Consider the following 26,696-nt stretch of genomic DNA (forward strand, 5'->3'; position numbering starts at 1 on the left):
ACCATACTGCCTTCACACCCGCATTCCATATTATCATCCTTACTGAAAACTGATTAAAAGGATTCATTCCGTTTCTGGTCCATACCTATCTTATCTTTAATCTCCTTCTGCTCCTCACTGCATAGCGACCCAACTTCATCCTTCCTCTTTCTTTTTTTATTTATATAACTAAAACCCATCATTATTTATTTAATTTGCTTGGCAAGATCTAATTCATCTTGACTTTTAGCAATTCTCACTTTATTCCTACGTTGTCTAACTTCCACGATGTTACTTTCTTTGTTAATCAATCCCTTTTTCCATTCCCTAAAGGGTCTCTGTTAACTCCTAATAACCTTTTGGAGGTAGTTATTCATCCAGTTGGGTCTGGGACCTTTCCTTATTTATTTTATTTCCTTGCTTGGGATGCAAATTTCAGATTGTTTTTGTATAGTTGATTTGAAGAAATTCCAAGCCTCCTCCATATTTAAGCTCTTGAGCTCTTCAATTCAGTTGACTTCAGTAACTAAATTCACTGAATTTCACAAAATCTGCCCTTAGGAAATCAAAAATCGTAGCTGATAACCTGGTATGGGTTATCCTTCCATTCCTAACTCAGAGTCAACTTTTTACTTGCTGCTCTAATCGTGGTTGTGGTATTCAAAATCTGGGCAAATCAAACGGGGACATCACACTATTAAATAATCCCATATTTGATTCTGAGCAAAAGACTATGAACATGAAAACATATCTAAAAGATATGGAGCAGGGATTCCATGTTAGCTGTTAGGAAACTGTAGCAGGACGGCTTGCCCCTTAATGGGTGTAGGTCTGATGCTAGCCAGTCCTGATTACAGAATGAAGGACACCTGGGTTAAATCAGTTAATTCCCTATAAAGGGCAGCAGGTGGCTCCAGTGAAGGGGGTGGCTCAGGAAGCTGTGGCAGAGCCTGCAGAGAGCGATGAAAGCAGGGAAGACCCTAAGACCAGGGGAGTTGCCGAAGGCAGGGGGGCCTGAGAGAGATCCTGTCCAAGCAGAGGAGAGAATGCAAAGGCCTCAGGCAGGAAGGCCTGGGTGGAGGAAGAGAAACCTTGTGCTGTGTGGTTTTAGAAATGGACTTTAGATATTTTGAGTTTTATCTGCAGTTTTATTTTACATTAATAAACCTAGTCCCCAGGAAGAGGTAGTTTTGACCAAGAAAAAGCCTAAAGGGAAGTTTTATTTGAACAGTCCAGGAAGGGAAAGTGAGGCAGGCTGCCTATAGCTTACGGTGTGCATGGGAGGCTGCCGGCAGGTTTCAGAAATGATATTCAGTAGGATGAAGATTATGTCTAACAATCTGTTATATTTTCTCATTTTACTTCATATTAATTATGTTGTCTTCAGCTAGCATTTGTCTGAATGACCATGAAAAAAACATGAAAAAAAGTTGGTTGGAAAATATTTTTTATTATAAAACGTACAGTATACTGACCTTAACATTATAAAATACAGTAACGTATCAGAGTCTTGTAAAGACCAATAATTTATAAAATGAGACAAATCATTGTTGTTCTTTCTAGTCTCATAGTCTGGTTTAAAAATATATATAAAATATATAATGATTGAATTCAACTGGAGCATCCTTACTGGCTGGAAAAGGTTCATTCATTACAGTAACTAATGTCTGAATGTCCTTGATTAAAAATAGATCACTCTTATTTGCTAAATTAATCTTTGATCTGGAAGAGCGAATAGAAGAATTAATAGAAAGGTTAGTAATCATATTCTATAAGGCTAGGTTATGAAATGCACTGCAGGGGATAAAAAAACGGATGTCTTTCTTAAAAAATAATAAAGCACTTTTATCACTGTAGCTCATTTATTACAGTTAATACTTCTTTGGTATTTTTAAAGTGCTTGTTAAGCCAAGGCTGGAATATCTGGAATATCAACAGGTATGCGTACAGTACATTAGGCCTCAGGTGCTGTGGAATGCCATGAGAAATTACGTTACATCATGTAAACAATTGTGTTAGCCCCCGCATTTAAGTATTTTTGTTGCCTCTTTCTGCTGCAGGATCATGGTCATTACGAAAGCAGTGATGTACTGCTCATGAAAATGAGAATTAAAATCCCACTTTTGTGCCCTCAGTATCCCTGGCTTTGCTTACAAACAGTACTTTTCTGCTGCACTTGCTTGGCAGCGACTGGGCATTTGTGTCTAGTCAAAGGAGTTTGTTTGAACGTTAGAATATGTGAATATAAGTTGTTTTTGAATCGCTGCCCAGTATATTTTTAGCAGTGCATTTGTAAAAGCCTGCATCCCTTTGTGTAGATTGCTGGATGATTAATGACCCCTGAGGGTGAAGGAATTTGTTTCCATACAGACGGGACTGAGCTCCTGTTGTCAGATGCGATTTGTCTGGGAGCTCCCATGTTATTTCTGCTTTAGGAATCCCAATGGCCATGCAGTTCAGCTTAACTGCATTGCCAGGCCTGGTGTAGATGACTGGTGCTGGCTCACTGGTGATCCGGGGCGGATAGGCTATCACTATGACTGGGACATTCATAATAGAGGTGCCATACTCTGTCAGTGCCTTGCACAGGTAGGTGCCCCTGTCGAATACAGAGGCATCACGCACAGTGAGCGAGCCGTTCTCGAGGAGGGAGAAGCGACCTATGGCTTGAGGGCCATCTAGTACCATCCCATTGGGCAGTGTCCAGGAAATGTGTGCCCGGGGGTTCGGCTGGGTGACGCAGTGGAGCTGCAAAGTCTCTCCATTGATAATGCTCACCAGGTTCTTGTACTGGTTGCTGATTTCTGGCTTGAGACCCACCTTCAGGAAGATCACCCTCTCTGCATAGCCACCTGGGTTCCTGGCCGTGCAGCGATAAGTCCCAGCATCCACTGCGGAGAGGCCACTGATGTGCAATTTCCCATCCCTCTTGTGGTAGAATCTCTGCAAGTGGCTGCCGCTCTGCAGCTCAGTGCCATTGGGAAGGATCCAAGATGTGCTGGGCTCAGGGTTCCCGTGCACTGAGCAGTTCAGATTGATACTGTGACCAGCTGTGGCAGTGATTCTTTCACTGACCGGGTCCCTGAAGGTAGGTTTCTCCAAATGATCTGTGACCAGAAGCTGCACAATCAGCCTAGCCTCTCCCCCTTCGTTCCTCCCGATGCACACTAGCTGCACTGAGTCTGTTTGCCTCACCCCCCTGATGTCCAGGGTGCCATTGCGGTGCACAGTAATTCTGTTCCCATAGTAGGGAGAAGGCAGGACCACTCCTTCTGGGAAAGCCCATAGGATCCGTGGAGTAGGTATGCCTTCAGCTTTACAGTCAATAAGTTTCCGGCTCTCCCTCATGGCTGTCTCTCTCACAGATGTGATCGGGTTGGGGTGCCCATTGATTCTGGGAGACTGAACATTGACTTGAATCCAGACTATTTTCCTGTCTTCCCCAGCACTGTTCCGCACCAAACAAGTATAATTGCCGCTGTCAGATCTCTGGGCCTTTTGGATGAGGAGGGTGCCATCCCCATACACTTGATATTTGTCAGACAGGAGAGGAATGGGCCTGTTGGTTGGAGAGAGCCATATCACCCTAGGGGTGGGCTCGCCTTTGGCTTCGCAAGCCACAGTGACCACGTCTCCATAGGGTACATTAATAACAGAGTAGGTTTTGTTTCTGATGGTTGCAGGCTCAGCCACCACTTTGACTCGTATTCTCATCTCATCCTTCCCAATTTGGTTCTCAGCATAACAGGTGTAGTCCCCTTCCTCTCTCAGCCCCACATCATTGAAGTACAGTGTCCCATTGTTAAAGACCACGTATCTCTTTGCTCGGTTTCCACTGTCATCTGACTGCATGAAGGTGTTTATCATGCTGCCATCTGGGAGGCCCCAGGAGATCTCGGGGTTTGGCAGACCGGTGGCTACACAGTCAACTTTCAAGTCCCCGCCATACATAACCTTGTGGTTATTCTCATTCTTGTGTTCTATTTTGGCAGGTCTCATCATCACGTTCACTTTGAGAACTACATAGTCATCTCCGATCTTATTGCGGGCCATACACAGATAGTCTCCTGCATCCTTATCTGTGACTGCATGGACAACCAAAGTCCCGTTGCCAAACACCTTGATTCTAGTCTCCAAGCTAATTTGGGGAAAGAAAAGAGAATGCGATATGAGCTGCAAAATCAGTTTTCATTATTTTATTATTTACTGTAACTCACGGAAAAACCCATTAAAAATAGCAGTGTTGCTACAGCTAGGTAATTAGAATGTACTAGAAATTTTAACAGTTTTTTTCACCAGAAAGAAAATACAAAAATAATTCTGTTCAGTTGCAACTAAACAATTGTTCTCCGAACTTAAATTGACCCCTCTGCTGAGTTAAGAATTTTTGATTCATTCTATTACTCTTTTAATGTGGAGTGCATCTACCGTACTCTGTAATATTCAGACATGGTAACACTGAACATTAATTTATATACACATGCATCTACATACCATAACTATGGGGAGAATTGAATGCTATACTCAAGTCAATTATGAACCAAAATGTGTTACTTCCTACAGATTCCCATACAACCTTTTTAAACTTTCAGAATAATTTTGAGTAAATTTTTAACAGAGTTATATATTTGTACACAAAATTAAATCACCTTATAATGGATCTTATGATGGCTAAAGGGAGGAGGGAATTATTGTTACACAAATTATACAAAATGCCATTTTGTTGCTATAGCTAAAAGGTATAAAAATGTACTGTGGATAATACTCACAGCCTGCCCAAATATTAAATATGTCAATATGAAATAAACCATGATGAGCTTGTTCATTAATCAGGAATGCTGTTGGCAAATAATCTGGCAGCAAGCATGTTGTTAATTGCAAAATATCTCTTGTCACTCTGTCTATGGACCTCAGTGAATGATTGAGTGGCATTTTACATATCTGTGTGGAAAATTTATGTTTTGGGGAAAACATATCAGTGGTATTGATTGCAAATTGTGAGACTGATTATTATAGTGGTAGTGTGATTTGATTTCAAGAGCATTAGAGAGCGATTTTTCTCATAAGAACCTATGTAGAGTTGTATTTGCACAGATCTATTTACAAGCCATTATTAATGCTGGAATGACTGTACTTATTTAAATAAATAATTGTAGGGGGTTTCATTTCTTCAGCACTGAAATTATGCTAAGGTCATTTCTGGCCAATGGGTCAAATAGACAAAATTTAATGGCTCACAGTAGAATGGGGCTCATCTGATTGGGGAGTGGGGAGGGGGAAGGAGCAGAGCAGAACAGGAAAATTAAGTAAATGAAGTCAGTGTATACACCTCCCACCATGTAATGTTCAGAGATCCAGAGTAGCCAATTGGTTGGGATACTCATTTGGGATGTAAAGGAACCAGGATGAAATCTCTGTTCTCCCTGATTCACATCAGGGGCTTGAAGATGGGTCTGCCATGTGAGTGTCCTGCATAGAGTCATTCTCTCTCTCTCTGGTTCAATGAATAGTTATTTATTCATCCAAAGTGGAAAGGCGAGTAAGAGACTGACTCTATTGGCTGGTGGTTAGGACACTTGCCTGGAATGTTCCTGCACTGCCTGATTTGGAGAAGAGACTCAAACCAGAATCTTCCCCCCTCCCAGTGAGTGCTCCAAACACTGGGTACTGGCTAACTTGGGGTGGGTTTCTCTCCTATTTTTTTTGCAAAAAAATTCAAAAGGTCGCATTTTTGTTCCATAGCAAAATGAAAATAACTTCCAAAACCCCAAAATTTTAAATGACATACTTGGTTTCCAGCTAGACCTAGGTATTTGTGCAAGCATAAGAATTAGTGTAATGGATATATATGAACTGATTTACAGAAGTTCTGAGCATCCATGGCTCCTTTCGAGCTTGACCGAAGTTATGGGTGCTCAGTTACCCCATACATTTTCATGTGTACCAAACTAGACATTTTCAGTGATTTTTAACCCTATCATTACACCATATATTTTCAACACCAGGAAAAATTACTAGTTTTGTAAAGATGTACCTAGTTTTAACCTATTTATTTTTTCCTGAACCTGGAATATATTTTAAATAATATTACATTATAATATTTGGGAAAGATCTATATTTTTCATAAGGGAGTTAATGCTCCATTTAGTCTGTCGTAATCTTGTACAATAGTGACACAATGGATCCCCCCACAAAGAACCATTTCATAACAGTCTCCCCTGAAACAATCAGTCTCTCATTTCCCAAGAGTAAGGACTTTTCTTTGACAGACAGGTGTCTATTCAGTACTAGGCAAATTCCAGGTATGCAATTAGACGGCACTGAAATGCTGTATGACCCCAAAGAAACCTATATCACAAATTCACAGTCCATTTTGCTCAATTTCACAGTCATAGGATTTTAAAAATTGTAAATTTCATGATATTAGCTATTTAAATCTGAAATTTCACGGTGTTGTAATTGTAGGGGTCCTGACCCAAATGGGAGTTGTGTGGGGGTTGCAAGGTTATTGTAGGGGGGTTCCAGTACTGTTACCCTTATTTCTGCACTGCTGCTGGGAGTGGCACTGTCGTCAGAGCTGGGTAGCCGGAGAGCGAGGAGCCCAGCTCTGAAGGCAGAACCGTTGCCAGGAGTTGCCATCCTTACTTCAGTGCTGCTGCCTTCATAGTTGGGCCCTTGGATAGCAGCCACCATTCTCCAGCTGCCCAGCTCTGAAGGCAGCAGCGCAGAAGTAAGGGTGGCATGGTGTGGTATTGCCACTCTTACTTCTGCACTGCTGCTGGCAGGGCGCTGCCTTCAGAGCTGGGCACCTGGCCAACAGCCACCGCTCTCCGGCCACCCAGCTCTGAAGACAGTGCATAAGTAAGGGTGGCAAAACTGTAACTCCCCTGAAATAACCTTGCGACCCCCTGCAACTCCCTTTTGGGTCAGGACCCCCAATTTGAGGAACGCTGGTCTTCCCAGTGAAATATGTGTAGTATAAGGTAAAAGCACACAAAAGACCAAATTTCACAGCTGGGAGACCAGATTTCATGGTCCATGATGTGTTTTGCATGGCCACGAATTTGATAGGGCCCTTATCATACATCTTTTACTGCCTGGCTCTTTACTACCCTGGCAGCGTGACTGTAATTGATTTAAATTGGATTTTTTCCCATTTTATTAGTGTCATTATTTTAAAATAGCTTTTGCTTTGGACTCTTCTATCAAATCAAATCAATAACAACACTTCTCTTTATTTCAATGGGCTTTGCATCAGCCTCATTGGAAAAATAATGTATGCAGGCCACAACGAATAGCAATCTACCTGTGCAGAGAATCAATCATCCTTTTAGAAGGCAGCCTCCATAGTATCCAGGGCCAGGGATCCCCAGAAGCAGTGCAGTCCAGATGCAGGGTGCTGCCGTAGGTTACATCTGTTCTCTGTGGAGAGCTCCAAGTGATCTTGGCATTTGATGACTGCTTCTTCACATACAGCTGAACCGTTCTCCTGGCTGCCCCCACCATGTTAGCAGCGATGCACTCATAGCTCCCACTGTCCTTGGGGGAGATGTTGCGTATGTAAAGGGTTCCATTGGGGAAGACAAATAAATTCCCATTGACAAACTGGGAGGGTCGGATCTGGGTGCCATCAAAGAGCACCCAGCGGATGCTAGGGAGGGGTGCTGCTTTGGCAGTGCAGTGAATGTGAATGTTGTGACCAAAGGACAAAGAAATATTCTCCTGTTTTTCCTGCTGGATGATTGGGGGTAATGCCGCAATGTGAAGCCTCACGGCTATGCTGTCCGCTCCTGCAGTGTTGCTAGCTATGCACTTGTACACTCCTCGGTCTGAAAACGTCACCTCCTTGATAGACAAAGTTCTATTTTCATGGAATGTTATCCTGCTCTCAGAGCTGGTTACTGTCTGCAGTATCTTCCTGTCAGGTAAAATCCATGAAATATGTGGGCTTGGGATCCCTTTGGCCTGGCATTCCATTGCCACCGTGTCTCCAAAATAAACAGTGGCATCTCGGTAGCGGGAAACTAACATTTTGGGCTGCTGGGCTGTCACTGTCAACAGGACAATCATTTTATCGACACCATACAGGTTCTGAGCAGTGCACAAGTACTGCCCACGATCCTGGAGTTGAACATTTCGGATAATGAATGTGCCATTTTTCAAGACTTCAAACCGTTGTATTCTTGTGTTTGCTGTCATCAGGGATCCTGGGAGGATAGACGAAAGAAAGAAAATTGGAGAGTTTGTTCTTAAGACAGACAACATTGCACTGAAAGACATTTATGGAAACTTCTCTACTTATTGCATATTAACAATAATGAAGTAGAATCTAGGAGTGAAGATGAATGGGGAGAACAGACTCCTCAGTTAAGAATGATCTACACGGGCAAGATCTGATATATGCCTTCTGATATACTCCTGTGGCTGGAGTTTTTGTTGTCAAAACTAATCATCCAAAAAGTCCAAGACTTAAAAACAGTGGGAAAAGGTTCTCAGAGTACAATACACTCTTAATGCTTTGGGGTGTCAATTAACCTCTCACATGATTTCCAGGAACATTTTACTGATATACCTAGACATATAACAAAGAACTCTGAAACACTCTCCTAACTAATCAGTGCCCCTAGGCTCCTCTAGCATAAATTCCAGCCTAGGAGAACATGCACACTTGGACGCCAGGATCTCTTAAAGACATTTCCGTCCTCCCCCTGCATTTTACATTTTTTAGTGGGGGTAAATTTGGATGTTAAAAAATATAGTGAATTGACAGCCTGATCCAAAGGGCAATGAAGTGCTGATTTTGGATAAGGTCCTTAGAGTACCTCTTAGCAAAAGACCTAAAGGTCATTTTTATTTGGGAGTAGCAGGACAGTGGAGGTTTTTCTCATATCCACATGCAGAAATGGGTAGCCTTAAAAAAGACTAAAATATTCTAGTGGTCCAAACTATTAACATGGATAAAAGTGTTATATTGTGTTTTGAATCATTACTGTACAGTACTATTGTATTTTTTTAAATATGGAAGTATGTGTCCCCTTTTACAGCTATATGGGAGATCAAATGTTTAACTAACTTACCTGTAGAGACTTTTGTCCAAGTAACAAAGGGCTTGGGTTCTCCTCCTGCATCACATGGGATAACAACATCTGTTTCAGCAAGGATGGATAAGCTCTGAGGACCTTTTGTGGTAATTTTAGGTCTTTCACCATGTGCCCTGAAGTTAGTTGAAGGTTGAATTACACTAGAATTATTTGGCATAATTCCTCCCAGTTTAGGCACAGATGGGACTTTTTGATTATTATAAAGGACACTTCTGAAGGACTGAATGCTAGAGGATATTTGAGGTCTAATGCTTTGCGAGATGAATGATGGACGAGTGCTCTTCAAAGCAGTTGTGGCTGGTGGTGTGGTACTTGAGGTGTGGAAAAATGGAGCTACTGGAACAGCTGTGGCCTTTAGAACAGTGCCTCGTATTGTAATCCCAGCAGATGAGACTTGGGTGGCTTTCTTCTCATTTGTATTTACTGGGGCAAGTGGACTAGGCACCACTGGTTTAGGATTCACTCCTAAGTGTGAAAATGTTCTGGTTCTATTAAAGACAAAGGAGATTCCAGGGTTGGGGTAATATGGGATTCCTTGACTCGGTAGTCTCCCAGCTGTGCCTCTGTTATCAGGAATATAGTTACTGCCAAAAACTCTGGAGTGAACATTGTAGCTGTTTTGTCCCTGATTGCCAAATCTACCTGGAACAAGTGGGATAGGTCTGTGTAATGGAGTGGCTGTCGTCGCAGTGGTTGGCTCTGTTTGAGGAGTATAGGTTTTTCTGTCCTGTGTTGTGTGTGCGGCATATGCTGTTATCTCTGGTTTGTTGGTATAATGGAGGGGCTGGTGAGTTATAAAATGATGAAATGAGCCTTGTATCATGAGATATGGTGGCCTCTTTGTCCCCCTCACTGGAATATGCTTTGGAGGTGCTACAGCCGGTTGCTGGTTAAAGATTGGTACCATTCCCGCTGACTGATGGGGAAAGTTTGGATTTAACAATAAACTATTGTTAGACCTAATGAGACCAAACGTCTCTTTAAATTGCTCTTGTTTGTGTTGTGCTTTAATCCTGTTTTGGTTTGAATAAGATCTGGAAAATACATCTTCGTTTTGTCTTGTGCTGTATGTGATTGTTGTACCATCAATTTCAAATCCTTTGGTCTCTGGAAACCTTACTTGATTGAATGTGGTATTTTGCTTGGTAGAAGAATGAATAGACAAATGTAAAGTGCTTGAAACTGATGGGGGAGGAGTGCCAGGTTTTGTAAATGGAACAAAGTCAACGGTTGCAACTGGAGATTCAGGGTTTTCAGTTGTGTATATAGCAATTTGATCATGATCAAATGCATGAGGTTTGGTTTCCTTCTTGTCCCAGGAAGATGATACTGTTTTTGTCCAAGTTTGTACAGGAACAATAATTGGTTTCTTGTTTTCTGTAAGTGTGAAAGGTTGAGATCTTGTTGTGCTGAAGGGAAAGGATACAGCCATAATTTCTCTTTGCTGAGGTGGTGTGGTTACTGTAGCTGTTTTTAAAGATTTTGAAGGCTTCTGAAGTTCATCTGAAATTGACAGGTCCTTAAAACTTTCCACTGTGCCAACAGGAGCACTCAAGTGCAGCACAGTGGGAGGTATTGGCTGAGATACTCTTGGGCTGATTCCATTCTCTCCAACTTTTGATCCAAGAGGAATGGAATCTTCTCGAAATTCCGGAGTCACTGAATAACCAGGGCTAAGCAGGCTATTAATGTACTCAGTGGAGACTGAATCGCTTGTTTTTTGTGCCTTACCACCTGTAACTTCATGACTTGTTTTAATGACATTTTCTTCAGACACATTAACTAGTGTATGGTATGTTGCGGTTGTCTTCTGATCTGGTTCTTGGGACAAATGTAACTCTGTAACAGAGGCTGTGTTAAGTCCACCATATGATGATGCAGTTGTGATAGTTGTAGTCACAGGAAGTACCTGGGTTTCACCAGCATTAGAAAGTGTTGAATGTTTTGTTTCAGGTAGAGAAGCAGTAGGCATATGTGAAAAAGCTCCCTCTGTGTCTCTGACTTTGGTCAACCTCTCTAACACATTTGCCTCTGTAATCAATGAAGCAATCATCTCTAAATTATTATGTTTCTTAATTTGTATTTTAGCATCGGTTTTATGATCACCCTTAACAACAGTTCCAGGAGAACTTCTAGTAGCATCTTCTATTTTAGGTGATTTTTGAGTAACAGGCATCTCCTCTGTAGTAAAAGCAGGAGGAGGAATAGGTTTTGGTCTTTGACGAAATCTGTTTGGTCTTAATCTCCTTCTCCCATAGGGTCGTCTTCTGGGATGCTGGGTAAGCAGTGTGTTAGAGATGGTAGTCTTTCTAGAGGGAGTTGTAATCTCGGCCATAGTGGTCAAGTTGCCAAATAAAACAGCAGTTGTTACTGACTCTGTTTTTTTAAGAGGAGCAATGGTACTTGCGAGAGTGAATGTGGAGTCTGATTTTGGAACAGGCATGTCTTCATGTGCAGCTCCTTCAGAGCTCCCATAACTGCTACTAGACACTCTTACCTGAGTCTCTATATCCTTGTTGGTCTGTGGTTCCTCATTAACTAATGTGAAAACTTGAAAAATTGTGCTTAAGTCAATGTCTGTAATTTTAGTCTTATCTGTAGGTACCTCCCTGTGCTGATGCTTTACGACATTGCTCTCTTTAGTAACAGAATCCTTAAATGGAGAAGCAGAAGATGAAATAGTAGTAGTGGCTATTAAATCTAAATAGCTGATCTTATCACCCTGGGAAGCTGTGGAATTTATGGACCCTGCATCCACTTCATTGTGCTGTGAATCTGTCTCCAAGGTGGTAGGGAGATTTACAGCAGTCTGAGGTTCTGCAAGGACAGTGGCATCCACTGGTAGCTCAGCAGAAGTGGAAGATTCCTCTGTGATATACAGCGTTGTTGTAGCTGCATTTTCCACTGTGTGCAAACTGCTTTGAATATTGGGCAAGGTAGTTGTTTGTTCATCTAGGGGCTCTTCAGTGACAGCGTTAATGCTTTCTTCTGCTACTGGTGAATAATCAGTCTTTACATCAACATGCTGCTGATCATATGAGTGATGTGAGTATATAGTTGGAGAGATTGGAGTAAAGTATGTAGACCACACAAAAGATGGTTCTACAGTGTATATACTTTCAGGTGTTCCTAAAGACTGGAGTTCTATGGAGGGCTCAGTTTCTGTGCTCATTAATGTCGGTTGAGCAGAAGTTGTTTGATCTGGGCTATAATCTTGTGCTAGAACGGTGGGGGAAATAGTGACTGAGAAGATCTTGTCCTCACCCAAGTGTGATACATCTGCAGAAGACTCGTCCCCATTGGCTGCAGTCTCTAGAGAAGGCTTCTGGGGAGGACTGGCCATAGGAGAAGGAGCTGTAGTGGCTTTCTGAACGAATGACGGCAATGTAGTCATTAAAGAAGGGCCGGCTGCTGCTGTTGTTTTAAGAATATTTTTCCCACGGACCTTTGCCAAAATGTCAGCCCAGTGTTGTGGATTAATCTGTTTGTTTGACATATTTATTCTTCTTCGAGATTCAAATACCCTACGGCCTTCTGCAACATTGCTGTCTTGGGTTCTATCTGTACCTTTCCATAACTTCATTTTTCTCCTGCCTTTCTTGTTTTTTTTAACCTGAACCTCAGGCATGAGGTCATTTTTTTGTTTAATGGATGCTTCACGGTCCTTCAGATGGTTCTTTTTGTGCTGGGACTCAGCTGTGACTTCCACTCCTGATCCCCCTTCATCTTCTATCACCCCCCCTCTTCTTTTTCCAGAGGTTTTCAAACCTGGACGCTTCCTCATTTTTATCCTTTTAGATGATCTGTCAGATAGCATCTTATTTACTGATATCCTAACAGCAAACTGATCTGATCCCTGCTGATTGACAGCCACACACCTGTAATACCCGCTGTCACTGACACGACTCTTTGGAATTAACAACGTGCCGTTGTGTGACACGTACGCTTTGGATGAGTTTGACAAATCATTAAGCACATGGCTGCTTGGAAGGATCCAACTCAGCTGTGCATCTGGTATGGCAATTGCACTGCAGGGCAAAACTATTGGGTCCCCTACATTTTTTTCAACTCTCATTACATCAGAGTCAGTGGGCTGAATGACTGGAGGCTGCACTAAAACTCTGTAGGTCATTCTGTCTGCATCATCTCTCACCTGGGCAACACAGTGGTACAAACCAGAATCCGTGTAATCCGCTTTTTTGATCATTAACTGGCCACTGCTGAGGATGGAAAACCTACTGTCTTTCTGATTAAATGGAGCTGTCAACTTACTCCCATCTGGTAACACCCACTGGATGACAGGACTCTCCGATGCTCTCACATTGCATCTCAGCTGACAGTCTGAGCCTTCAACAACACTCTGGGCTGTCTTTGAATTCTGAGGTTGCTCTATCATCACCCAGCTTCGTCTGTGCTGTCTTATGTCTTTCATCTGAATTATTTGAGAAAACTTGGTAAAAAAAGACAGCACTACTTTTTTCCCTGTGCTCTGGTGTCTATTTAATTGGATGTTTATCAGCGGTTGCATAACCCAGGCAGGTTCTGCAATTATTTGAGCTTTCACACCCGTGTAATAAAGGGCATCATCATCTGAATCTTGCCGGTACTCATAACTTATTTTAGACTCTTTGCTGAGCATGAGTTCCCTTTGTAATTTAACAGGCACTTCACTGTAATAAGCTATAAGTTTCCATAATTTTTCATAGTTTTCTCGTTTCATTGGACATTCAAAATCGAGTGAAACTGTAGCATTGATATCAATTTCCTGAGGATCGATTTGGTTCCATTGAATTTTGGCAGAGTCTGTTGGCATCTTGATTTCACAGTTTAGGTTCACTACGTTCCCATGCTCATCTGTCATATTGAGAGTAATGTTCCATGGAGATAGCTGAAATGCCTCTTCAGGAAGTTCATAACTGGCCCTATCTTCCACCTCATCAATGCTGCTGTTCTGTTTCAATTGGGATTGTATAATAGGTTTCTTACAGGAAAGATCTTTCAAATTTTGAATATCTTGTTTCTGCAGTTGTTTGGGGCTGGTGCACTTAGGGCAGAGCTGACCTCCTTCATAAGCTTTATCCTTCTTGCACTTTAATACACCTGGAAGGAAAAAAAAAGATACATTCTAAAGACCAACACAGAATTCTAACATAGAATTCTAGCATTTTTAGAGAGCTAAATGAATGTTGTAAGAACACACATATCTTCAGCCAAATTTTCAAAAGTGGCCACTGATTTTGGGTGCCTTAGTTTCTAGATTTTTGACTTGATGCAACAAAGGGCCTGATTTTCAAAGTTGCTGTGCAACCATGGCTCTCAGTGACTTTAATGGGAAGTCTGAATGCTCCAAGCCTCTGAAAAATCAGACCCTTCTCTCTCAAGTTGGGCACCCAGTTATCGAGGAACCTAAGGCCACTTTTTTAAATGTTACCTATATAGTACAAGTCAATTTTTCATGTCTGTGTTTGTGCTGTGCCCACAACATGAGCATGCACACCTTTTCACACAAGCAAATGGACATTTGCTTAAGCAGTGCAGATAAGCTGTGCCTAAGTACTTATTTACTTAAGTCTATGGAACAACAACAATTCGAAAAAGAAGATTTTGTAAAGTTTGGAGTTTCATGTCTCCAGTATTATGTAAACATTCATTACAGCCTGGTAACTAAGAAATTAGATTCTTTTATCTTGTAACTTGATGACAAAAATGGGAGCATACAAATGGATATGGTGAACATCTGTAGCAAGCTTACACAAATCTTTCAACATTATCATTGTGATTTATGTGACTGTTACAAACAGTCAAGGCCAAATTGTGGAAAATATCCAACATAGTTGAATGGTTACTTGGTTATTATGTGTTTACAGCAACTTTATTAGGTTTACAAGTGGCATACTTAAAACAAGTTCAAAATGCTTTTTGCAAGTCATGCAAAGGTCTTCAGTCACAAACTTTAAAAAAAAATATTTGTAGAGTTTACTTGAGAAATGTAGCACACATTCTTCATTCATCAAATGTTCCAGCAGATTATTTATAATTAGGCTGAAATGGAATTGTCAGGGATGCAGAGTAAAATGGTATACATAATTATTGAGGGGAAACAACACTTTTTCAATTTATGCACTTCCCCACACTGTGAGGGCTTGGGGTTTGTGTACTACATAAACATTTTATGCTTATTCCTCAATAATAATACTGGATTTATGCAAACCTTTTTACTCTGTCTGCCATAATCCCTTTGCTCTGACTGATTCGTGTACTTTCAAGCTATTTGCCAGCAGCAAAAATGGCTTTATCAGCTTTTCCCTTCCTTCAGCAGAAGCTAACAATCTTCACAATTTACATGAAGAAAAAGGAAAAAAAATACCAAACAGAAAAGAAAATGGGGCTGTTGAAGTTATGAAAGGGAAATCCTATTGCCTGCCAGGATCCTTCCCTCCATACAGGCTAGCAAGACCCTTGTTCTCTGCCATATACTTGTATTCACATTATTTTGGTTAGTAGAATCCCAGCTGCCTCCTCCAAATTCCATTTGGAAACTCAATGTAAACAAAATATATTGCAATTATTCTGGGTATAAGAGTCATGCTGACTTCCAGTGAGGGAGCAGGGGTGGGTGAATGAAACAGGGGTGAAATGAGGAAGGAAAAGAAAGGATGACAATAGGATTAGGGAGGGAAGGGGCAAGAGTTTTAAAACTTTTTTTATTTAAACAATTGATTGTTTGTCAGTTTGACAGCCCTTTTATGTAAGGCTCTCCCCCACTCCCCATTCAAATGTGGAGTATTTAATTAAACTAGACTATTAATTATGATATTTTAAAAACAAATAAAGCACCTTCAGCCTCAGAGTTTATTCAGCTCAGAATTAGTTGTTGCCCCACAAAAAGGAAGCACCCTCAAATTTCAAATGACCATTTTAACAATATTTATGCCTATACACTGGCATGTACAGAACTTCTAATGAAGTCAGTGAAGGATTTGTATAAAAATAACTGAACATAAAAGGTACATCTATTTGACAATCACAACAATGATTTTCTTACTACATCCAAAAGTAATTCCCAGCACTAGCATGCTGGTTTAGAAAACAAAACTAATCCAATAAAAACTGTGGCAACCTATTACTATGTAAGAAAACAGCGCTTAACACAGTGGTTGAGCCTAAATTAGTGCATGTGTAGAGGAAAGTTAATATCTATAAGGCGAAATGGGACAATTTAAAATAATTTGACACATCTACTGATGTGTGTTAAGGACAATTTATCAGACTATTAGAAGGCAAACTATCTAAATACAAAGCTAAAGGTAAATGCTTAAAATCGTTTTAGTCCTGTTAGGTATCCCTCCCTCGCAAGTCCAAAATAAAGTTCTACAACACAAAGATCTGTAAGAATGTGACCCCCAACAAAGTGCTATAAGCTACACACATGGTATGAGGAAATCTACGCCACCAGAATCTGTTATGATTGATTACATCTGCTCAACCTGCTCCCAAGTGCTATAAATCTTTTGATTCACCTCCATGATAGCAGCCCTCATACCTTGTCACTAACCCTGCCCAAATCTCTTCAGTTTCATCAACCTTCCTGAGGAAAACAGTCCCTTCTTGATGCCCTATCAGCTACAGCAACTCTTGCAGTCTCTTATGAGTCCTCTACCTGTTCTTTTTCAGGCTGGTATAACTCCAGTCCCACACTTATGAGAGTTCCTGACCTGGCTGACCCTTCCCAGTGCTGCACCCTTCTTGATCTTCCTCAAAAGAATTCCAACTTCTGGTCTTCTTTTCTTCTTCCCTGAGATGAGGTTTGCCTGGGTGTGACTGTCCTCCCAATCCATTCTTGGAAATGGCCTTTAATTTTCTCTGTGTTAACTGCAGCTGAATTCACTGCAACAAAGCCAGCTTCTTGGCTCTTGCACCATGGATATTGCTTATTTCTCCATTAATATAGTGTGTTCTACCACCTTTTTATTCCAATTACAATTTTTAGAAATCATGCTTTTTAAATCAGTTGTGACCATGCTTCCCTCCTGTATAAACACAGAATTTTTGCCTGATATTTATAATTACTTCTCCATCATGTTACTTTTTGAAATGTTTCTTGTTTGTGAGATAGTGGAAAAAATAGAGCAGTCCTTAGGGAAGTCACAATATATAAGCAGAACAGCCAAGAGCAAAACCAATGGTTTCATGTACCCAGCAGAAGAAGGGCATATTACTGGAATGTTGTCACTATAATGAATAGAATAATCATTTATCTTTTCTCACCTCCAGACTTCTTATCCCATTCCAGGAGCCATTTCAAGCTGCAGTCACAGGACCAGGGATTCCCATGAAGGTAAAGATTCTCCAGGAGTGGCATTCCTTGAAACATCCCTGCAGGCAGTGTCCTAATAATATTTTCAGACAGATAGAGGTGTTTTACTGTTGACAGTCTGAAATAATCAAGGAATGAAAATGTTGAAAATGTGTTGGGATGAAGCTGCTGGAGTAAGTTTCCTTCCAAATGGAGCAATCTCAGAGAAGTTAACCCATTAAAAGCATTCGGGTGGATGAATTCAATTCTGTTGTGGTCCATGTGCAGTCTCATTAAGCTTGAAAGTCCTTGGAGAGTTTGGCCTGTTAGAACTTTCAGCTTGTTGTAGCTAATTTTGAATACCTAAAAAAGAAATACCTAATAGTGAAACAGAGAGCAGAGTAACAGAATAACATCAGCCATTAATGGACATTATTACTCATGATATTATTGTAATTCAAAATCTTTCAATATATTTGGAACAAAAATGGATAACCTGTTGGACAATAAACAAAGCATTAAAGAAACCTACTTATTTCAGTCTTTTATCATTGTGTAATTTGTAATTTATTATATTTAGAAACACCTTAGTATTACCTGTAAAGACATGAGATCTTTTAAAGCCCCATTGGGTATAGTTTGGATGTCATTTCCATGAATCATGAGCAATTCCAGTTTTGTAAGTCCTGCAAATGAGTTTTCAGATATGGACTGTATGCTATTAAACCTGGGGGAAAAACCACAACATGTTCAGTTATATTTCATGCATGACAGTCTCTCATGGATTGCTAAGGCTAAATTAATATAACTTGACTTTCTAGGAAACATTGGATGCATCCTAAAATGTGCAGTTAAAGGACCAAATGTTTCAGTAAACATTTTTATAAGGCCACGTGTACTTAGCCCATATTTACATTATGTTTTTTTAACTCAATTTGTGCGAGTTTAGCCATAATTTAAAGTAAAAGGAAATGGGAGTTTAAATTCTAAGAGATGTCAGTTAGTATATTTTTCCATGGAGTTCTCATTATGGGAATGGTATTAGTTAATGGCATGTTGCCAGTCTATGATAGTATGGAGATTGGCAAACTACTGCAGTGTTGCCAATAGCAGGGTTGCCAACAAAGCAACTAACAATAAATGAATGAAGCTTTGTGAAGAGGACTATTTGAAAATAGACGTTTGCCAAGCAGTTCCTGAATCGGAAAACCACAGTTACTAGCTCAACTGCTTGCCCTGCTGTTACCAGGTGTTACTGGATATTTTACTACTGACATAAAATCCAGATTCTGCAACTGGAAGATGAGTATTATTTGAGCTTTCTTTTGAGGAGTAAGGGAGACTGAATTTGCTATTTGAAAACAACTCATTTCAGCTTTTTGAACTGACATGTCAGGTTCCATTTGCCAACTTGGGTCCTTAAATTAGGATGCCCAATTCTGCATTTGGGCACCCAAATGCAGGAATATCCAGTGCTGACCTGAGCACCGGGAACTCTAAATTAGACACCCAAGTTTTAAAATTGGATTTTTCATGCTGTCTAATGCTGTAATGCATTATTTTTCAGGAAAAGCAGAATATCAGGAGCATGGAGGAGATACATTTAGATACTGAGATGTATGGTCTTGATAAATTTGCTAAAGATTTCAGGTTTCAGAGTGGTAGCCATTTTAGTTTCTATCAACAAAAAGAACGAGGAGTACTTGTGGCACCCTAGAGACTAACACATTTATTTGCCCAAATAAATCTGTTAGTCTCTAAGGTGCCACAAGTACTCCTCATTCTTTTTTCTAAAGATTTCAGGCTTTTTTAAAAAGACATTTTTAGTCCTTTTATAGGTGGCAAAAGATCTGTTTTGTACCTTTGTACCTTGATTTCAAAATCATCCATTTCCATTTGGAAAATAATGTTTTCCTCCTAAATCTATTGTTTTCATGATACTTATGAAGAAAACTTTCCAGTCTGAAAACAAATGCAACAGCAAACATGCATAATAATACTTTACTCCCGAGCACAAACACTATTTGCACTAATGAAAAGCTAACTTTAAAGCACAGCAAAGACCATTGTAATGCTACCATCATTAAATAAGTCACTTTTATACGAAAAACTCATCTGCTGGGTTAATGTTTTCAAAAGTGACTAAATGGATTATAAACCTACGTCCCATTTTCAGCAGTAACTTAGGGCTTGACTTTAAAGATGTTTAGGTGCCTAAAGATGCAGATAGGTGCCTATGTGGGATTTTCAAAAGCACCTAAAGAAACTGAGGTGCCTAACAGTCACTGAAATCAATGTCCAGATTAAAAATATGACTCAAGTACCTAAAATGCTTTTGAAAATGGATCTTTGGCCTCATAAATCACATAAGTGGTTTTGAAAAAATGTATTCTTGATCTACAGGGCAAAATTTTCAACCAGGAGTGCCTGAGTGTTGCTCACAAAAAGTGTGTTCACAAATAGCTAATAATGCAAGAGAAACACATTCTGTGAGCATAAAACAAATACCTGCTTACACAAATGTATATTTGTATACCCAAGTACCCTTTTGCTTAACTATTTTGTGCTTGTGCATAGGTACTCTGCATGTGCAATTCACTGTTTTAATGGGTGCACTGTCTGCAAGCTCAATTTCCTGGCCAATGGTGAAAAATTTAGCTCAGTGTGCCTTTAACAGTTTTTAATAGAAAATGCCATTACAATAAGCAGATAGATATTATATTATTATTATGATGATTATTATTAATAAACATTTATCTAGCAACAGGGTTTTACATGGAAGTTTATAGAAATAAAAAGACATGATCCCTGCTCTGGAGAACTTAAAATCTAAATTGGACAAACACAGGAAATACTGAGAAGGAAGGAGAAGGAAAGGGATGAGAATTGAACAAATACAGAGATTGGGACTATATGTTGTGCATGCATCTTGAAAGTCCACACAATTGCATTTGAGAATAAGGCCTGGTCTACAATACAGATTATTCTAAACTAAAACGTACCTCCCACTGATGTAACTCACCTACTATACCAATTGAATTGGGTTGATATAGTTAGGTTGACACAGTGTCAGTGTAGACACTGTGTTGCTTACATTGACTGCTGCTGCCTTTCAGAAGCCATCCCACAATGCCCCACACTGACAGTTAAATTGGAAGGTCATTCTGGGCATAAGAAAAAGGTAGAAAGTCATGAGTGAAAAAAGGAAAAGTATCAAGGTGAGAAGAGTTGACAGAGCACAGATCACATTGTGAGGAACAGGTAGAGACAAAGGTGAGATATAGGTTGAGTCAGACTCGTGTGGCACCTTGAAAATAAGAATTAGGTGTTCAGAGTTGATGCAAAAGTGTGTGAGTGAGTGAGAGAGGCTGTGGAGGGAAGCAGTAGAAACAGGAGCGATGTAGTCAGAGTAGTGGAAAAAATGTTTATTTGCAGGATATTGGACAGGTTGAAGAGGGAGAAATAATCAGGAAGGCTGGAAAGAAGGAAGTTATTACAGATTATGGAAGATCTAAGGGGTTTAGGAAGTTCATTAAGGAGTTCTGTCATAAACATACAGCTAAGGGTAGCATAAAATCCCTCCTTTACCTGTAAAGGGTTAAGAAGCTCAGATAACCTGGTTGGCACTTGACCAAAAGGACCAATAAGGGGAGAAGATACTTTCAAATTGGGGGGGGGGGAGGTTTTTCTTTGTGTTCTCATGGAGCCAGAAAGGGACCGGGGCAGGAAAAACCATCTCTTAAAACCCTGCCTGAAATAAGGTCTAGGATTACAAAAATTGTAAGTATAGCAAGAGAACGCATTAGTTTATCTTTTGTTTTAGCTTGTGAATTTTCCCTGTGCTAAGAGGGAGGTTTATCCCTGTTTTTGTAACTTTAAAGTTTTGCCTAGAGGGGAATCCTCTGTGTTTTGAACCTGTTTACCCTGTAAAGTGACCTTCCATCCTGATTTTACAGAGATGCTTCTTTTAATTTTTTCTTTATAATAAAGTTCTGTTTTTAAGAATCTGATTGGGGTTTTTAGTGTCCTAAGAACACAAGGGTCTGGTGCGTTTTCATCTGGTTTACCTATTTGGTTGGTAGATTATTCTCAAGCCTTCCCAGGAAAGGGGGTGAAGGGGCTTGGGAGGATATTTTAGGGAAACAGGAACTCCAAGTGGTCCTTTTCCTGAATCTTTGCCTAACTCACTTGGTGGTGGCAGCAGTACCCATCCAAGGCTAAGGAAGGATTTGTGCCTTGGGGAATTTTTAACCTAAGCTAGTAGAAATAAGCTTAGGGGGTCTTTCATGCGGGTCCCCACATCTGTACCCTAGAGTTCAGAGTGGGGAGGGAACCCTGACAGGTCCCCAGCAACAGTCCAACCTTCAGTGTCGCTATGACTGTAACTGTAGAAATTCTATCAAATCCTCCTTGCCTTTATTGGGAGCAAGGAAACTTGCCATTAGTGACATTGAGAACTCCAAGAAAAGAAATATTTTATGTCTGCACAACTAGATTTGATTTATATTATTCTTGTTGAATAAAAGACTAATTTATACTATTCTTGTTGAGTAAAACTGAGTAAGATTATGAGATAATTTTCGCTCCGTAGAGGTAAAGAACATCTACATAGGAATATGGCTCTACATTTCCACTGCTTCTAAAGTACAAAATAATAGTAATAATAAGAAAGACAAGAAAGAATAAAAAAAGGAGTGAAATTAGATGGGAAAAGGAGAGGAGAGAGAGAGAGAATGGCAGGATTAGACTCAGATAGAAGAGGAGAAAGACAGACATGGAAAGAGAGGAAGTTCATATTTACCTTAAATATGCACATAGTCATTCTCAACTTGGAATGAATATCTAGGAGTCTGAATCAAAGAAATTAAAGGGAGGTGGAAAATACTGTAACTGAGAGGTGAAATATATGTGGCTGACCTTTTTCTATTCTAAATGAATACATACCATCAGATGGAAAGAACAGCAAGCAGAAACTAAAATAAATATTCTGTTTGGAGGGAGGCAGGCACACTAGAATAAATGGAGTTACTGGGCCTCATTCTCCAATCCCTTATGTAATTTTTACACCATTGTATTTCAGAGTTAAATGTCATAAACCCAACATAACAGGTGCAGAATCAGGATCATAATTCATTTTTTTTTAAAAATATGTAGTCAGATTCACTGGTGTCAAACTTACAATGCCAAACCATAGTAAACCCCTCTAAATCATCAGGTTCAGTTGGGTTTATGACTACTTTGCTTCACCAGAGCAGCACAAAACAATCAAACCCTGTAGGTCAATGTGGCCCATTTTATGAGCTCCTATACATGGTGGAAAGACATACTTAAAGAATCCTCTTTGCAGGGAATAATTCAGCCATCAGAAAGATTAGAACCCTTTAGCTGATCCATGTACCTCTTTCACAATTGAGTAAGCCATTTAGGAAACAATGAACATGATTCTCTAGTACTCTGTGATCAATTTCTGCTGCTTCAGTAGCACAAACAGTCATAACTCTGACTTAAATGTCTCCCAGAGGATTGTCTTTGTGCATAGGAACCCTCGGGTGGTAAAAGGCAGCTGTACCGACTCCTCTCAAAGGGTAGGAAATAAGAAGTTATTATCCACTGACTGGATATGGCTACCAGAGCTTTGGTATATCTACAACCATTATCAAATATCTGCTCCCTTGATTGTCACTTGGTCAAGATGCTGGTGAATATTGGTATAACTCTATCATCTACAACAGAGTTACACAAAATTATTTTAGCTGAGCATCTGGTTTATAATGTTTAGCACTTTATGTCATTCATTTAAATCAGTCTCTCTAGCCTCGTAATCATTTTTGTTGCTCTTCTCTGAATAAGTTTTCGTTTTCTGATGTACTCAGAAATGTACACAGTACTTCAGGCATGGTCTCAATTGTGCCATGTAGAAAAAGGTGAGGGCCTCACTGATCCATGCTATGACACTTTTGTGCATGTAGCCAAAAAGCACATTGGCTGTTTTTTGCCATCATGTTGTACAGTATCTTCATATCCAATGTGCTGCCCTCTTTGATTCTTAGGTCTTATTTACACTACCGTATTCCAGTTATTAACCTCACTATGACTATTTGTTCCCCTGTTTCTAACCTACATTGGGGAAATCCAACTCCCATTAAGATTAGAACTGGTCAAAAAAAAATTGATGGAACAGTTTTCCATTGGAAAATGCCACTTTGTCGAACTCTAAAGGTTTTGTGGAAACACAATGAAATTTTTGAATGAAAAATTTCTAAGCCGTGTTTCTGAATCAAAATATTTTGGAATTTCTGTTCCCTGAAATATTTCAAGATTTTGACCTTTAATCCCAATTTAGGATGAAAACAAATTTTGAAATGTCAGAATTTCTGGCAGCATGGAAATTCTGTTTTCTGACCTGCTCAGCTGAGACTGAAAAAAATCTTTCCACTGACTTCAGTTAATCTGGATCAAGTTCAAGACCTCTGTCTCAATTTTCTGTCCTCACTAGCATTTGCAGCAACTCCCAATTTTATAGTATCTGAAAATATAATTAACTCATAGTTTAGCCCTCCTTCCAGGTCAGATTAATAGAAATGCGAAGTAAAAGACAGCCAAGCACTGATGCTTGGAACCCTAGGTATATTTACAGTTATGTTAAACCTTATAGTTACTTTACCTTTAGCAACAAATATTTGCTGCAGAAGAAACATATCAGAGACAGTTTCATTCTACGAGTCATAAAATATACACAAATTCTGAAATCCTCCTATTTTTACTGCATTAGAGCAATGCAAGAGAAAAGCATGCAAGTTGAAATAATACAGCTGTAATTTCAAATACTGTCTGTACCATGACTTAAAGTAATCAGCTATTTTTAAGATAAAATTCTTCATTGCACTACAGTGATTTCTATTTGTTACTTTAGGTGTCTGAGGGAATGAAGGGGAGAGGGGAGGAAATGTAGCAGCAAAATACTTGATCCTATAGGTAAAACTTCTAATGAAACAAAGGAGAATTGTGCCTGTACAAAGGCTGCAGGATATGGATGCAAGAAATGAAGGAACTGATCTTACTCCTGCTAACTTCACTGAGAGAAGGGGATGGGGCTCTAAAAGAAAGAGAATAGGTAGACCAATCACAGTTCTCAGTTCTGGAGAACTGATTTACACTCCATTCAGTCCCACCTTAGTCACAGCTATAAATCACAAAACAGGCTATAGGGTCTTGTTTTAATTACTATTTGTTAAGGGCCAATGATGTGCTCATGGCTATACAAGTAAAAGCGTGGGCGGAAGGGAGGGAGAGGAGAGATGTATTACATCTAAAAGACAGAAACAGAGATAAGACAAAAACTGGGAAACTAAGAAATAGTGCTGGCTTGTATGTCTTTAAAATACATGGCGTGAAATCCTGACCCCATTGAAGTCAAAGGGAGTTTTGCCATTAATTTAAATAGGGCCAGGATTTTACCCAGGCATCCTACCTCTCACTTTTCTCATCTAAAAATGAAGAGGGTTTTAAATGAGGTGAGGGCATAGGCCTGGAGCTTTGGGATTAGACCACATATGTAGGGCTTGTCTACATAGGCATTTTAAACAAGATCTAATCAAATTAATCTGTTTTGAAAGCATTTGCCTACATAAGATGCAACCCATCAGCGCACACTAACTCTGCGTTTATCGGGAACTCTGGAGTCCTCCTACAAAGTGGTTGACTTTGAATGTAATTAGTTCTGTCTTTTGTTTGTGTTCACACAGTTGCTGTGCACCACTTTTTGCATATTGCCAACAGCTATTCCACAGTGCTTTGTAGGTCCACTGTTACTGTTCTTTCCATTTACTTGTGTGCTCTCCCAGCCCTGGTGTCAAGTTTCCAGGACGACCCTTCCCTTCCCTCCTTTAAAGGGTGGTGCAGAGGCAGATTTTGCCCATTTGCTTGTGGATCCTATGTGATACAACGACAATAGCATGTCAGAAACCCCACAACATGCATTGCACAGCTGCCTGGAGCTATGCTGAGCCCCTGGATCTCATCGCCTTCTGGGGAGAAGCATCAGTTTGGGAAGCTCTTGTGGCCACAGGAATAAGGACCTTTTTGTGGACATTGCAAAGCAGATCTCTGTGAGGGATCATGACCAGTGCCAGATAAAGAACAAGCAGCTCAGGAGAAACTACACTGAAAGGAGGGATAAAAGGAGACATCTGGCAGGAGACATGTAACCTGTGCATTTTTTTGATGAACTGGAGAGGATTCTACACAGTGACAGCACAACCCATCCCAGAACTATTTGAGCTTGCTTCCTGCACTCCCTACCCTCTCAGTCTAGGATGGCTGGCTCAGCCCATCAGGGGATGAGCAGCAGAGGAGCTGCCCTCTATGTGGCAGGATCTTTGGGGGATTCAGGAACCTGAGGATGGTCAGATGGAAAGCCAGCCTAAGTCCTGCCCTGCTACAGTGGACCCTGATTCCTGCCCTGTATCAACTGATCCTGAGTCCCCACCAGAAACCCAGGCTGGGACCAAAGAGTCAGATCCCCCAGAGGGAATTTCAGCATGTAAGTACCTATCTTTACAATTTATTATTGATTATTGGTGGTGAATGTGAGCTAGGAGCCCCCCGCCTTCCTCCTATCCCCTTCTTTTGCTGATTCAAAATGGTGCCTGTCAGCATGGCACAGTCACAAAATGTTCCCCATCCCCCACCTGCCTCTACCCCTCAACAGATTTGACTACCAAAAGCATTCATTGTGCAAAAATTCAACTGTTTATTGAGACAGGGTTTACAGGAAAAGAAATGTGGTTAGTTTTCATAGTTTCCATGAGGTATGAGGGCACACTGCATACCCAGTCAAGGCACAAACAATAGTGCTCCCTGATGAGGTACAAATGCCTTTTACCCTGCTTTCTAGCTGGCAATCATTGCAGGACCCTATTTAATTTTCTCTGCACTTTCCCCTTGTCTGCAGGGCAGATGTAGCAGAACTTAAGACTGAGAAATTGCTCCATTTTGTTTACCACATTATAAGAAATAGCCACACACCCATGACCCTGGGTATAGCTTGCAAGCCCCTTCCACTCCTGCAGAGCTTCTGGGGGAACAATCGTGGTGAATAACTTCATGGCAAATTACACACCAGCAACATCTGCTTTTCTGAGTAAGACCATTCTCAACTGCCTAGTCGCCTGCCTCAGCATAGTCAGCGACAGGAGGGACAGCCTCAAGGGGATGTAGAGGGGATTACTATCCAGCACCACTCCCGTGCATGCCTCTTTTTACTATGTCTCTGATGCCACAGAAGCATTCCAGCGCACCAACAAAACTGCAAAACCAAA

At 40.4% G+C, this 26,696-nt stretch overlaps 1 protein-coding gene across 1 annotated transcript in view; it reads right to left on the reverse strand.

The window, feature by feature from the left end:
• Nucleotides 1-1,411: 1,411 nt before the first annotated feature.
• MXRA5 (matrix remodeling associated 5) overlaps nucleotides 1,412-26,696 on the reverse strand; it is a 36,565-nt gene continuing 11,280 nt past the window's right edge. The window contains exons 3-7 of the mRNA XM_007063220.4: nucleotides 17,974-18,103; nucleotides 17,349-17,739; nucleotides 9,057-14,180; nucleotides 7,286-8,186; nucleotides 1,412-4,117 (exon numbers count right to left, since the gene is read on the reverse strand). Of these exons, the coding sequence (XP_007063282.2) occupies nucleotides 2,209-4,117; nucleotides 7,286-8,186; nucleotides 9,057-14,180; nucleotides 17,349-17,739; nucleotides 17,974-18,103 (8,455 nt within the window). The 3' untranslated portion in view covers nucleotides 1,412-2,208. The remainder of the gene's footprint in view (nucleotides 4,118-7,285; nucleotides 8,187-9,056; nucleotides 14,181-17,348; nucleotides 17,740-17,973; nucleotides 18,104-26,696) is intronic.

The sequence above is a fragment of the Chelonia mydas genome, chromosome 1, assembly GCF_015237465.2.
Source record: "Chelonia mydas isolate rCheMyd1 chromosome 1, rCheMyd1.pri.v2, whole genome shotgun sequence".
Taxonomy (NCBI): Eukaryota; Metazoa; Chordata; order Testudines; family Cheloniidae; genus Chelonia; species Chelonia mydas.